Here is a 14,530-nt window from a genome sequence, read left to right as displayed (position 1 = left end):
TTTTGTATTGTCATTCCTCTCACATACCCTCACCTGCAACTCACAAGATTTAAAATTGCATGCACTCACATATACTTGGAAGCAATTTGCATATTAGTGAGGATACAGGTTATGTGGGTCTCAGCATGCAAGGGCATGTGATTTTAGTTGAATTAATCCTTCATTCAACTCACCACTTGACTTTTTTAGTGAATAGACCCCTTTTGACGCATCTGTAATACTAACATACATTTTTTAATATATATTTCATATTTTACATTTTGGTGGTTGGTATAAGCAATTAGTGTTCTCAGTAGTATAATGCAGTTTCCACATGAAACTTGAGTGATATTAAGTTACTTTAGATAAAGTTATTCCTTATTTCTACATTTAAATATGTGGCTTCCTTTTTGTTTTCAGAGGTGCCTCACTTTCATGGATAGAGGTTTTGTCTTTAATCTTATCAATGACTACATGTCTGGATTTAGTCCCAAAGACCCCAAGGTATAATAAACATGATTGTCATACCGTGTTTAATTATTTTAAGATAAATAGTGGTGAACGACACAGTAGATATTAACCACCTTATCAGAACTTTCTGAATTTGGGAACTCCAATCATCTCCTGGGTTCTACCTTGTGTCGAAGACACATCATCTAAGTTGTCCATCATTCCTAGTAGCTTTAACTGTGTTTATATAGAACTTGGGGTCTCACCTGTGAAAGGAACCTGGAGGGTTTCCCCAGCAAGAAGCACCAGTTTGACCTTAATAACATTTTATTAAATGTCCAGGATGAAGGTTTTACTTTTGGGTAGGGGGGATGAATACTAATACCAAACAACAGGCAGTCAGTCACGAGTAGCACAATTATTTATTTTTTTATTTTTTTATTACAACTATTTTGGCTGCTTTTTAAGAAATCTCATGAAATTTCATGCATTTGCACAGTGAAAAAATTAAAGGGGGCTCTCAACTTTGGTACCGTACCAAAGTATGTGACATGCCTACACAATGTAATGTAGACTGTAGCATGGGTTACGAAACTGAAACCTGATGTGTTATTAATCGCTGGAAGGTTTTGTCTATATATATATATAAATTATGTTCTAATATGCAGATTTTATAATTTGTGTTCTCCTTCTGCACAGATCCTAACAGAATACAAATTTGAGTTTTTACAAACCATCTGCAACCATGAACATTTTATCCCTCTGAATCTACCAATGGTGTTTGCCAAACCCAAACTGCAGCGTGTTCAAGGTAACGCTTGTTATGTACAATCACGATGAGAGAGCAAACCACTCTGCAGGGAACATTCTAGATTCGGTTTTATGGTTTTATAGACTGCTGTACAAGATAAGAACTAGAAGTGTGTTTTTCCTATATTGACAAGATATTATTTTACATGACATCCGATCCCACCAGGGTGCCACTAGTTGGTACTTCCACTAGGCAAAGGGGAAATCTAATGCCCCATACAGCTCTACAAACAAAGATACACATTAAAGCACTTTGTAACCAGTTCAATATGCATTTTTATACCCATAAGAAAAAAAAGCTTATCTTGGTAAAATGCTGCTGATCTCTGGTGTCTGCATTTCACTCCAATTTTGGAAGCTAGAAGCAACTGATCGGTGGCAGTAAAGTGCTCATTAGACCCCCTGGAACTCATGCATGAGCCAGTGCTGGCTGGCAATTAGAATCCTGCGCATGTCACCGCAAGCAGGGAATTTATTCAGCCAAATACATCTCCTGTAAGCCAAAGAGCCGTGCATGGGGAGAGCGCCAAATGTGTAGAGAGTATTCTGCTCTATCCCTCGATGCATGTTTAATGTGAAAAATGTAGGCTATAAGGTGACACTCAGCTATCATGGACATATAACCGAAACTATACCATTATGTCTGGCCAGTGGCATATATCTAAAGAATCCCTCCTGTACAAGGAGTTCAAATTAACCTGTCTCTCTGCTATGCTTAAGCAACATTATATTTCGTTAGAATGCATAGTGATGGCGACCCTTAGATTGTGCCATGTTTGATGTCCTGCAAAAATTGCCTTTATTGGTGTGGGAGATCCTGATTGACAGTTTCTGCAATGCCATTCCAGGTTGTCCAAAATGCACCCCGGGTGAACGCTTGAGCCACCTGTTTGGTTTTATAAAATGTAAACCATTCCTCCAGACCAGATCAAAATCATATGTCATTTCGTTCTAGTACACATGTAGTTATGGGGTAACGGAAGACATTACTTGCGTATGTTTGATGCTAAACGGCTTTACGTATATGTCATTACTTATTGGTTAGATCTATCTTAGGTCAATGTCTACTTTTTTTTAAATTTTCTTTTACATTTTCTGCCTTTTCTTACAAAACCATTAGATTTGTTATCATATGCTGTGGAACGGTTCACTTCTGTAGGTAGGTTTTTTTGGCAGACACAATTGATCTATAGAAATGCAAGCTGTCGTATGCATTTGCTTCAGTCTGACTCTATTAACAATGCTGCACATGGCCAAAAATAGGTGCTATTACTAACATTATTCACTAGCACTCAAAGGCAACCTCATGGCTAATTCATGATTTAAAGGCATCTTAATATGAATTGGACGACATGTATGTGTCATTTGTTAAAATCAATCAATTATTTAGACATTTGTTTAAGTAAGCAGGTACCCCACTTAACTATATGTTGTTAGCTATGTAGTGACCTCCATCCCTTTAATTTATAAGCTGCCGTTGAGACACACTGCCCTGTCCTTCGGGGAAAACTCACCAAGAAGATGCTCACTTTTTAGCTTAACGTGCTATTATTGAGGAAAACAATCTCCATGTCCTTGTGTCTATTGATCAGCAAGGTTAATGTCCTGTTAGTCCAAATAATCTCTGGTGGTGCCTAGAAGCCATCACATCAGCCCATGTAATTGGCTCTAAAGAGATTATTGATCACCCTAGACTCTAGAGGACCACAACTCTGGTTTCACTCCTTCAAAGTTGGTGTTTCCTCACAAACATTGTAATATGGGAATCATAAAGTCCTTTTACTTTTTTAGTCCTCTACAGGACTACGAGTTGTTCTGCTTCCCGTTGCAGGTGTCGGTGCTTCTTACCACAGTGTACATTCAAGGCTACAGTGGGCCAAGGTCCCCAGTCTTCTTTTTTGGGACCACACTCTTCCCATGGGGTTCCCCTTCCATTCCTCCATAGCTAAAGCAAGAGCAATGACCAGACCTTCTAAGTGCCCATCCAAAAAGGGGAACCACAAAAGGCTAGAAAACCTCAATCACCAAAGGACAAATCTTTGGAGAACCCAGCTCCACCACAGCATTTTCAGTGTGGTACAAAAAAACATATCAAATCAAACCCAAATTAAACAAACACATTCATCATTAAAAAAACAACCAGAAGCCTGTGAAATGTTATCACAGGTCACAGATGCCAGCTGGTATTTTAAAACTACAATATATCAACTATAAACCCTAAACCAGTCTAATGTGGCAAAAATAAAACAATGTCATAGAAGAAACCAAAGACCCAGTTACACCAACAGCATATCAGCATCATCAGTGTGGTGGTGTTTCTTAAGGCACAGGGAGCAAGGTGGTCCATGTCTGGACATTTACACTCCGGAGGAAATACAAGATATTCCCAAAACTTACATATACAAAAGGTTGAATTCCCCACTCAGGACCGGCTCCAAATTCAGCTGACTTGTGCCTTTCCAGATATAAAATCTCTGGGGTTGTCAGACTATTCCGATGTGCTGCTAGAGGTTTTCCTAAGTGAGCTAAAATGTAAGACTCTCCCAAACAGGGATTTACGGCAGGCCACTTAAGAACCATCCACACTTAGCTGAGTTGGTTTGACCTTTTGTAAATGCATATATTCTCTCAGAGGTCTCCCCAATTGTAAAGGTGAGTCCAGACAAGACGCTCCTAGCTTAGTGTTCCTGAAACGATACTGGCTACATCTTGCTAATATGGTTTGAGGGAGGCTGACAAAGCATGCCTGAGGTTGGCTCCTTTTGCCAATGAAACTTGCAATATGTTTAAGTTCTAGTACCATCATAATCCAGTAGGCTTGTATAGATTCTCTTTCTTTCATGTAAATTAGAATTTAAGACTTTCTAAAGTAGGGGTTCCCTGTAAGGAAAGTATTTTCACGGTTCTTAGTTGAGCTGGCCTTATACTTTTGTGTAAACCTGCTCAAAGTACCGTGTTATATTAAATATCCACAGGATTGTGCTACTGGGTAGCTACTCAATGTTCAAGGGACTGTAACTAAATAAGAAGAATGGTAAAATACTTACGGTATCACAGATTTGTTTATTAGTAGAACACTGATCACCTATATAGCAAGAAGTAGGATAGTACTGATCTCTCATGTGTTCCTGTTGGCTCAGTTGACCTCTCAGTGGAAATACTAGGCTGGTGATAGCTTTGAATATCTGTCAAACACCAGGGAATGCTGAGGTTTGGATTTGTGTAATACTGCTTGGGAGGCCAGGCAGTCCGTCTTTAAGTCCCACATCCCTCTTTCCTGCCCAGCTTAGAATGTTTGCTGGGTATAAATGTATCGCAGTGTTCTGTAGCCCCAAAAGTCACAATATTGCTGTGGAGCACTGCGATAGCATGAAAGAGAGATGTCTCTCCTTAACCTGACATCATAGTGTTGCCAGTAGGAATTTATAGAGCATGCCCCAGTGGGACACCTTTGTTTATCTTATATTCCTTATAATATATTCATTATATTCATGTTTTGAATGGTTAAATTGTGTCCAGCTGTGTTTTTGTTCAACCTTTTGTTTTTCTATGCAGATTTGAATCTGGAGTACAGTTTGACTGATGACTATTGCAAGAATCATTTCCTGGTTGGCATGCTTTTGAGAGAATTATTGCATGCAATTCAAGAGAACTTTGACGCCAGATATATCGCCATCTCAACTTTAAAGTACCTGTTAATCAAGCATGCCTTTGATAACAGATACCAGCACAAGGTAATGCCTTTTTGAGGGTTAAAGTTTGAGTTCAGAGATCAGGATTACATATTCAGTATCACCTGTCTGAATCACATAGTCCATTGTCATTGAAATCCTCTTGCATAGATTTTTGGTTTTCTCTTTTGTAAAGACTCAGAGATAGAGCAGCTTCCACATCAACTTAGTGCTTTCCATCACCTATTCAGACTTAGAATGGGGTGCTATAATAAAATATTTTACTCTATACTGGTGTTAAAAGCGTTACGTTTATGGAGCCTTATTGGTAAAGGTTCTTGGTGACAAAATAACTAATGCAAGAAATGGATCCAATTATACCCCAGCTCGGAATGAAAATACACAAAGACAAATTCTAGAGTAGTCATGGTTTGGTATAAAAATTGCTGAGACTGTGCAAAATAAATTGAGAACTTGGGTGAGTATGGCCTATGGGATTTCTGTTAGACATAATATAAATCAGACATTCCATTTATACTGTACCCCTAAGGTCGGCTTATATGTATATTTTATTTTTTTGGACGTTATGTTAGTGGATCTGTGAGTGGCTCAGTCTGGCCCAGAGTTGCCAGTTTGCTGCTGATTGCTATGTGTTTCTATATCACTTATTTTATAGCACTTAACCCTATAGATAATATTTCACAAGGCATGGAGATGGAGATAGGGTGGACTCTTTACCTTCCTTAGGGCAATGTTAGTGGCCCATTACTACTGAAAAAAATGGATATACACTATACAGCATAAAAGCATAGATAGCTTTCTACATAACGTTCTACAGAGCATCTGTCTCAAATTGTATGCACTTTGTGTTTTAGAACCAACAGGCAAAAATCGCTCAGCTGTATCTTCCTTTGATCGGAATGCTCTTAGAAAACATGTCGCGGTTTACTGGCAAAGATTCCTCCGTACCCTCTACAGCCATGTCTAATTCTGTAAGTTCAACGTTCCAAAGAGATACGGTGTTTTGCAGATCATGATAGGTCATACAAATTGTAAATTCTTGTACATGCTAAATGTCTCTGAGATGAAGCTGATGAAGTATGATTATAATCTGAGAAATTACCAGTACTGCACTTTCTGTAGGCACATGCAGTGCTTGTATGGTGTGCACCTCCATGTTTTCTATAAAAGTCACTATTTAAACATCAGCCGCATCTCCTATATAAAGGGGCCACTTTAAGTAAACAGATAACGTATTGACTTCTGCCTTTGATACTGGTGCAGTTTTATGGGATCAGTATCACACTCAGTGGTGTAAACTCTATGTCCTGTTTGACAGGCTTCCAGGGACACCTTTATATGCAGCTTCTCCACATCATCCAACAGATCGAGCCTAATCATGGACAAAGATACAGGTATAATATAAAGAGAAGTCATTAGCACGTTGTGTAAAACAGCAAATATTGTTTTTTATGTTTCACCTGTCTGGAAAATATTTAATGTTTCCCAGCAGATATTTGTAATTCTTGGGGAATTTACACACATAATATATACATTTCCATTTTCTGCCGCCACTGTTCTTGACGCACAAACTTTCTGTTTTGTGATGTTACGGTGCATACGTTACAGTAACCTCGTAGAATTTAACAGCCCATTTTTCCCGATGTAAAGACTCAGACCTTAATCGGACCTTGAGCTTGTCTTAGATTTAGGAGCCATATGCCTATCCCATACATGTTTCACTTTCCTTAATGTATAAGCCTCTATCACTTCTGCTGGGGGTTATCTACCACTCTCTCAGGAAAGTAAAACTCCCTTACATTTACAAATCATAAGCATATACACATAGAATATATATATTACGTTTTTCTTTGCTTCATGCAGTCATGCAGTTGAACGACCAAATTAAATTCTGTAACAGCACAGAGAGGATTGTGGGAATCCACAGCCCGCTAGGCAGACATATTTGTAGTTTTTGATGGCATAGAGAAAAAAATAAACACTCTTATCGTTGGTTTTTAGGTAAACATTTTCTAGTTCTTTTGTTATATCACAAAGTGCTATTAGATGTATAATTTGTGACATCTGCATCATAGTATGGAAATGATCCCTAAGGAGATGACATCTCGTGCTTGCGGTCAAGTTTATTGAGTGTATATGAATAGTTTTTCTACCGTTTAAGTGTTAAATCTACACACTCTGCATAAACAAAAGTACTATTTCCTTTTATTTCCTAAGGCTTCAACCCCTCATTTCCCAATGGCTGTGCAATGAAAAGAGAGGACTCCCGAGGATCCATCTATGCAGAGGGGACAGCTGAACAAAGCACCAATGGTGAAAATGTAATGCTTTCCAGATACCACTAGGGGCGCTGTTTATCAATACACACAGTACTATGGCTGCGCAATGTAGTGTGAAGTTGAAAGGTTACATATTTGTTTCCTCTAATCCCCATCATCCAGCTGGGTAGGGATTTCTATTATTCTCCTATTACAAAGTAATGCACCCCTTCTTTAGCCATCTATTATATATACATAAGTTCCATGTCAATAGCCAGTAAGACACATTTTTATAAATTAAAAGGGCCACTGGTTTTATGATAAAGTGGTGTGGGCAGGCTGAATTATATTTCCGTTCTACAGCTGTCTTCATTACATATAAGCAGTGCATTTATTATTTATGATATTGCACATGATAGAACTTTTATCTAAAAAGGCTTTTATTTCTTTACATTAGATGCGTAGAAGTTCCACTAAGAGCACTGTTTCACATTACAGTCGATTGGATCCATATGAGATTAGAAGCCTTCTCATCTGCTACCTGTACATAGTCAAAGTGATTTCAGAGGGTAAGTATTCTTTCACTGACTGTAATAAACAATTTACCCCTCCCCACCCCAGTATGACAACTTGGTACCATTAAGACCAGTATGTAAAGAATGCCAGTGATGTCACACTGGAATTTTTTCACTAAAGCAGTTGTCGGAAGGAGAACATGATTTTGGTTTCAACTGAATCCACATTGTATTAATAAAGGGCTAGCCCGGCTGATTTCTTTGCAAGATGAGATGAGCTGTCTCTGCATAATACATAGGTCAGACAGTGAGATGACTTTAAATGGTTTATAGTGAGCCACTTAAGCCACTCTTGAATCTTTTCTCTTTAGTTAATAAACCCTACACTTGCATAAAAAAGGACGCCAGTGAAAAGAAGCTATTATAAAACCCAATTCTGGGGGACCTGGTATCCATTTATTCAACACATCTCTTCTCCCAACATACAGATTCACGAGGCAGTATTAGAGAATGCTAAGCAGTTGCATCCTTTGCTAGATCTACACAGTGCAACATTTTTACTTTTATTGAATGTAAGAAAGTTTTACTTTACTTTACAGAGAGACTGGTGGAAATGTAGAACAGTCTGCCAGCAGAAGTAGTTTGAGGACTATGTGGTAACTTGTCTACAGAAGTCCTGAGTTGGTGTTTTAGTTGAGATTGTTAAAGTTTATAGTTATAGTGTAGCTGTATGTAACCTCTTGAGCATCCTGGCCTGTTTCCTGGGGAGTTTGCATTTGCTAACACTTAACCAAGCACCTGTTAGATTTTTTGGACTCCTGAATACTTAGAACCTTAACCATATTTTCTGAGAACATTACCAAAATGCCAAGTCTGAACCCAAAGCCTGTCTGACCCCAACAACTGTAACATCTTCTAAGTAACTGGCAACCATTCCAGAAATTGTGTGAGAGGGAGAGGGACAGATGACTCAGCTACAGCGGGAAAGAGAATGAACAAATCTTTGTGACAGTTTGAGGTTTTGCCACTTGGTTTTGATTGTTTTTTGGATGCAAATGCACTCAATTGCCAAACTTCTTTAAAAATGACATTCGGACAAATCTAAATGTATCTAATTAGAAACTGAAACAATGCCTCTTAAAAGTCTATTTTCTCTAACTACTGTTACAGCGTTATACATAGCCTTAAACCTTAGTTTTGTGAATGCTACTTTATGTGTTTGCTTCTACTCCAGCTTCCTGAAGCTTCTCCTAACCTTTGGTTGTTTCATGTTCTGTTGCGTGTGACCACATGCTCTTGTTACTCTGGAAGTCCTGTTCTCTCCACCTTGAGACTCAACTCTTGGTGTTCATTCAGTAAAAACCCATCTTTGAGTGCAGTGGACATAAAATATATACAATAATTGGCCTACAACTGCATCAGAGTATAAAACATAACCTTAACCATAACCATAAATAGCATAACCTGCTTAACTGGATAGAAAAGTCAAACGGCATAGGATAAAGCACATTTCTTGACTTCACGAATGTATCTTTTGATAAAGATTTTTTTTATATGTCTTTCAATAGCTGTCTTTTTTTCTTCATCTTTTGGAATGGGTCCTTTCTATTTCTCAATTTGCTAGTATCATTTAAGAGTTCTAGCATTATAAAGCTGACAGATCCGTATTTGCTTGTGTATCACTAATACATAAAATAACAAGCAATACCAATCAACTATGCCAGAACTTTCAGCTCTCAACTGCATTTCACAGCCTCAAACCGACTATGACTCTCGGCATTATAGTTTTGCATTTCAACATCTTGAACACAATATCATAAAACATATGACACCATTTTGAACAATGATTCTGTGATATATCGTCTTTCCTTATTTCCTGCTAAGTTCATCTCGTTAGTCACACTGAGCAATTCTTAAAGCCAAGGTCCATTCATAGTGTACTAGCTGTACTGTTCATTTTTCACCGTAGGATGGCCCTCTGTGCGTAAATGTACAATGTCAAGGTCCTCCTATGAATATTATAGATGTGATAGTCGCAGTAATCTTAACTGGTATTGAAATTTTAGTAAGCATGGCTGATATGCAGGGTTGTACCTCAAGGCACTGAAGCACAGGTGGGGGAATCTGATGTATAGATAAAAGGATAAAGAGAAAAAAGTTTTTTGGGCACCTCATTCTGATGACGGGCCAATATGCTAGTTTTTTGGACAGCAGTAAAACCTGAGAAATTAGCATGATAAAGTCTACCTTCATTCATACCATTGTTCCTACACATGCTACTGCACGGTAAAAAATATCCTTTTTTCCTCCTGTCGTAGACTCTCTGGTCAGCTACTGGAATAAAATAACTCCACAGGAACTATTAAACTTTCTCACACTTCTAGAGTAAGTAAATATATTTGGCTTGTTTTCTCGTTGAATACATGTTCGTCACATTCTGCGTTCTTCCTTAATTGTTAGAGGTTAAGTGGAAATTCAAACGAGTTTTGAAAGAGATCTTTTCTCACGGGAAAAAAATGAAAACCCACATGTTATGTAACTTATTTCATTCTGTGGTTTTTGACATTAAATATTTCTGTCCCATCAAGAAATCAACCCATTGACACACTAATGATATACTGATCTGTATCTCTTGTGTACTCAGCTGTCATCTACTTAAGCATATTGTTTGAAAGTGGATTTTATGTGAAATATTAGAAGTAGTCTTGTATTTGTTTCTCTGTTCGGGAAATGAGGAGTGATCCACTTTAAGATTGTTGAAGTACCTCTGAATTAAACACGCAACTTCAAAGGATCCAAAAAGACGCAACATTCTAAACTTACTAAAACTAAAGGAAAATAATTATGGCAGGGGAGCAAGTAGAGACCTACACTGCATTTCTTTACTACTTTACTATAAACACAAATGAACCTTTATCAAAGTTATTTGTAATATTTGATAAGATAACATCACTAGGTAATGCACTCTCCATATATTTACTGCCCTTGCCATAAAGAACGCATTCATTTGTCATTTAGAGATGACTTCATACACACAATGTTAGGTGTGCAATGTACAATGTTTTCATTTTATATTATGTTAATTTTAAGAAATACTAATTTGCGCATGAGTTTGCCTTCATTAATGAGTTCTAACCTGGATCACTTAAGCATATTTGAAAAATCCAGTAACTTTCATTCTATAGTGAAACCATTTCTGCTTATCTTAGTACAAATTCTCTGCAAAAACATAGGAGCTGGACAGGATTTGAAAGACTCTTCAACTTATGACACCCTTAAAAATAATGCTAGAGCATATCCAGAATAATTATTATATCTGCAAAATAAAATTAGCCAAAGTGTCTATCCAAAGATAGGTATCTGACAGAGAAGGTCCAGTAAATGGGGTCAATTTAGTGTCCTCCACATTTCTTCTAAGAGGTAATTCCTGGTGCTCTAGAGCGTTTTATCCTTTCTCATCTCCTTCTACTGTTAGGAATAAGCAAAGCCTGTAGGTCCGACCGCATTCCAACTGGGTATTAACCCAGTAAAGAATAGATATTCAGAAACATGTAGAAGCATGCCCGCAAAATCACTTGGGCTATATTTCCATGTAATATTCTTTTGCCTTTTGCATTCATTCTCAATCAACATTACATTTGTTAAACTAGTTTTAGTAAGACGATAGAAACGGGTGTTAGCACCGGGGATTTTGGGGGATTTATTCTGTATAGATAATTTTTTTTTTTTTTTTCTTTGTAGGGTTTGCTTATACCATTTCAGGTATACTGGAAAACGGAACATGGGAAGGTACAGTGCTGCAATATTAATAAAGAGGCGGATAAATTTTGGCTTTCGAGGGCTAATTTTTGCGATCTGGATTTAGCCGCAATTTTTTCCTTTTTAATTTCTGTATAAGCTCTATTCTTTGTAGAAAGGGTTAATCTCAGGCATACACTGTGAAAGATTAAAATAATAGTTTCACTATGTCTACCACTGATTAAAAAAAACTATTGGATTATCGGATGAGCTTTCAGCTCAGTTTAAATATTTGTAGCAAGAATGCTGTTAATGTTAGAAAGAAATGAATGGCAATAAATAATACATAGAAATGAAAGTTAAGGAAAGATTAATAGTTTACCAAGAAAAAGGCTACCCTCAGAATTTACAGACCCTCTTTGCCCTTGTGAATGGTCTAAGAGAAGCAGAGTGCTGATATATGACATCATAACTATGCAGAAGCACCCTTAAGTACAGAGACCAGGATAGGAGCACCGTTTGCCCCACCAATGCACAAACATGTTCAAGAACAACCCTTCACACTTGTTAAAACACATTTTGACAAGTAGAAGAAAAAAAATTGGCACCTCAAATACGCATATTTTAGTGCAAATAAATGACATTTTCAAGCATTTTCCCTAAGCACACATTTGAGCACCTGCACTTTTCTTAGTTTCCGTTAGAAATAGTACCCACGGTTGCTGTGGTCTTACCTTAATTAGAAGGAAAAAATTGTATTCTCTTTTGTGAGCCTGTATTTTGTTTTCTACAGATAGGACAGAGAAATACCGAGTACCACTAGATTATAAGACAACCCTCTCAAACTTTGAGTATGAGTATGAGAGAGAATGAGTGAGAGTAAATGAGAGAGTGCTAGAGAACATGTAAAAGCAACAAAAGGAATAACTTTTTCTCCTTATAGTCAGGCCTTTCCTTTTTTCTTTCATTAAGATCCAAAGTTTGGGGGAGTAATTGTATAATGTTTAAATATTTCTCAGGTTTTTGCGCAAAATAAATTGCAATGTTATCGCCATATTGGAATAGATATACCTATAAAGGCGCTGCTTTATCAACATGTGGACTCGAACAGCTTTTGCTTCTTTAGAGTTCAAGACATATGGGTATCTAAACACTTTGGAGCCGACAGAAAGTCCCAGACCATGCCTGCTCTAAGAAGCAGGACAGGAGCTTTCCAGGCACGTCTACAGCATCTTAGCAGTATGGAAAGTTCCTTTACCCTTAACCACAGTAAGTCAAAATATATCCTTATTCTGTCGCATGCTAAACCTCTCTATGTGCATCAGACCAGTCTACATTCCTATAATCTTTTCCATAGATAACCCTGCCAGCTCCCACAGCTAACATTGCTGACTGTAGACCCTGTACGGTGAATTAAACCTCACAAGTGTCGTAATCTTACTTTGGTACTATGTCAAGTCCCTGGTGTCATATTCATTCAGCTCTGTTTTCAATACAAAAATCCAATCATACAAATGATCTTGTTTCGTTCTGTTTATTGTTTAAAGGGGGATTATCAGAATTCATAGTTTATTGAACAAGAAATTCTAAACATAGCATTATGCAGAAAATTCTCTAAGGCTACCAATCTTAATATGTGAGCATTACTATTATTACTACAGAGAACAAACAAAAACACTGAACCACAGTGAAGTTGCTTAATTTCTTTTTTTATTTTGGGTGATCCTGGTTTCTATTAACATTCTGGACCTCTGAGTCTTAAATATGTTTCCTGTACCTAAATGTTTTTGTATTATTTTCATAAAATCCAAATCAAAATAATTAGTACAAAAGGTGAAGAAGCATTTCCATGATGTACTTCCCTCTGGAGAAAAAAAACCAACAGGATTATTTGCTTGAAAGACAAAGTCAAGACCAAAGGTCCTCAGTTACCAGCTGGTTCATTGGGCAAATTCCAGTGGCTGGGGCAACTGCTCCCTCTTTCTTCTCTATGTGGATAGAAACCAGGGCCCAGGGCAAGCTCCCCATTTCCTCTACCGGTCCAGTCATACTTTGGTGTGAGGGAGGTCTGTTCAGTCTGTTCCAGTAATGACACAGACTGCTCCCCTAAATTGTCCTCTGCCATCTGCTTGCCACTCGCTGCTGGGTATTGGGATATGACATCATATGTCTGAACTTTCGAATAGAAGGTGGTGGGCAGGCCCCTAAGTGGAAGAATTCATGGAGAGACTTGTGCCGGCTGTGGACAGGAGCCCCTTTAGCTCTCCATTAAAGTAAATGTGTGAACCCAACAGCCTGTGAAATCTATGGGAAGGGTGTATTCGTCATTCATTTGAACCTCACATTTTGTTTTTCGGTCTCTGTGTGATCAGGTTCAGGTACATCTGATGCAGACATTTTACATCAGGCATTGCTCGAAGGGAACTGCGCCACTGAAGTGTCCTTGACAGTCCTGGACACCATTTCTTTCTTTACCCAGATCTTCAGGGTATGACTGCATTTATCCTCTTTAATATAAACTGCACAAAAGAGTTTTACGTCCTTCTGTACACTCTAACACTAACTAGTACCACTAGTAGCAGGTCACCCTTTCTCAGTAAGTACCACTAACGGTAATTGTTTTCTAATAGCCTTGACTCGAAACTTAAAATTAAGGTTTGTGATACCATTAGAAGGAAAGGGGTTAGTCCTGCAAGATTATGTGACTGTACACCTTACTCCCCATTTGTGTGTTAAATATAGACACAACTACTCAACATGGAGTGTCACAATCCTCTCATGAAGAAGGTCTTTGATATCTATCTGGCTTTTATGAAAAATGGGCAGTCTGAAATATGCCTAAAGCATGTCTTTGCTTCTCTACGAGCCTTCATCAGCAAGGTAAATACCTATTTTTGTGGATTCCACATGGATTGGTAAACAGAAACATATTTTGAATCCACAGAGTTTGCTTGTGATACAACTGAGTACACCTTCCACACTTTGACTTTTGCATGTTATGGGGTGGTGGTAACCAGATGTACTTTAAGATCATTTTTTTTATCATTGCTCGCAAGAAAGCTTTCTGTTTTGTGATTTGTTATTTATC

At 37.8% G+C, this 14,530-nt stretch overlaps 1 protein-coding gene across 1 annotated transcript in view; it reads left to right on the top strand.

The window, feature by feature from the left end:
- LOC149298221 (dedicator of cytokinesis protein 11-like) overlaps positions 1-14,530 on the top strand; it is a 71,983-nt gene that overhangs the window by 31,447 nt on the left and 26,006 nt on the right. The window contains exons 29-41 of the mRNA XM_089487669.1: positions 400-483; positions 1,129-1,240; positions 2,360-2,398; positions 4,795-4,973; positions 5,786-5,902; positions 6,250-6,325; positions 7,149-7,252; positions 7,647-7,758; positions 10,023-10,089; positions 11,446-11,493; positions 12,569-12,711; positions 13,815-13,930; positions 14,185-14,322. Coding sequence (XP_089343795.1) covers positions 400-483; positions 1,129-1,240; positions 2,360-2,398; positions 4,795-4,973; positions 5,786-5,902; positions 6,250-6,325; positions 7,149-7,252; positions 7,647-7,758; positions 10,023-10,089; positions 11,446-11,493; positions 12,569-12,711; positions 13,815-13,930; positions 14,185-14,322 — 1,335 coding nt within the window. The remainder of the gene's footprint in view (positions 1-399; positions 484-1,128; positions 1,241-2,359; positions 2,399-4,794; positions 4,974-5,785; positions 5,903-6,249; positions 6,326-7,148; positions 7,253-7,646; positions 7,759-10,022; positions 10,090-11,445; positions 11,494-12,568; positions 12,712-13,814; positions 13,931-14,184; positions 14,323-14,530) is intronic.

The sequence above is a fragment of the Sceloporus occidentalis genome, unplaced genomic scaffold (genome assembly GCF_023333645.1).
Source record: "Sceloporus occidentalis isolate IW3139 unplaced genomic scaffold, rSceOcc1.0.p SCAF_34, whole genome shotgun sequence".
NCBI classification, from domain to species: domain Eukaryota; kingdom Metazoa; phylum Chordata; class Lepidosauria; order Squamata; family Phrynosomatidae; genus Sceloporus; species Sceloporus occidentalis.
The sequence above is the reverse complement of the archived record's forward strand: the minus strand, read 5'-3'. Positions and strand labels throughout refer to the sequence as shown.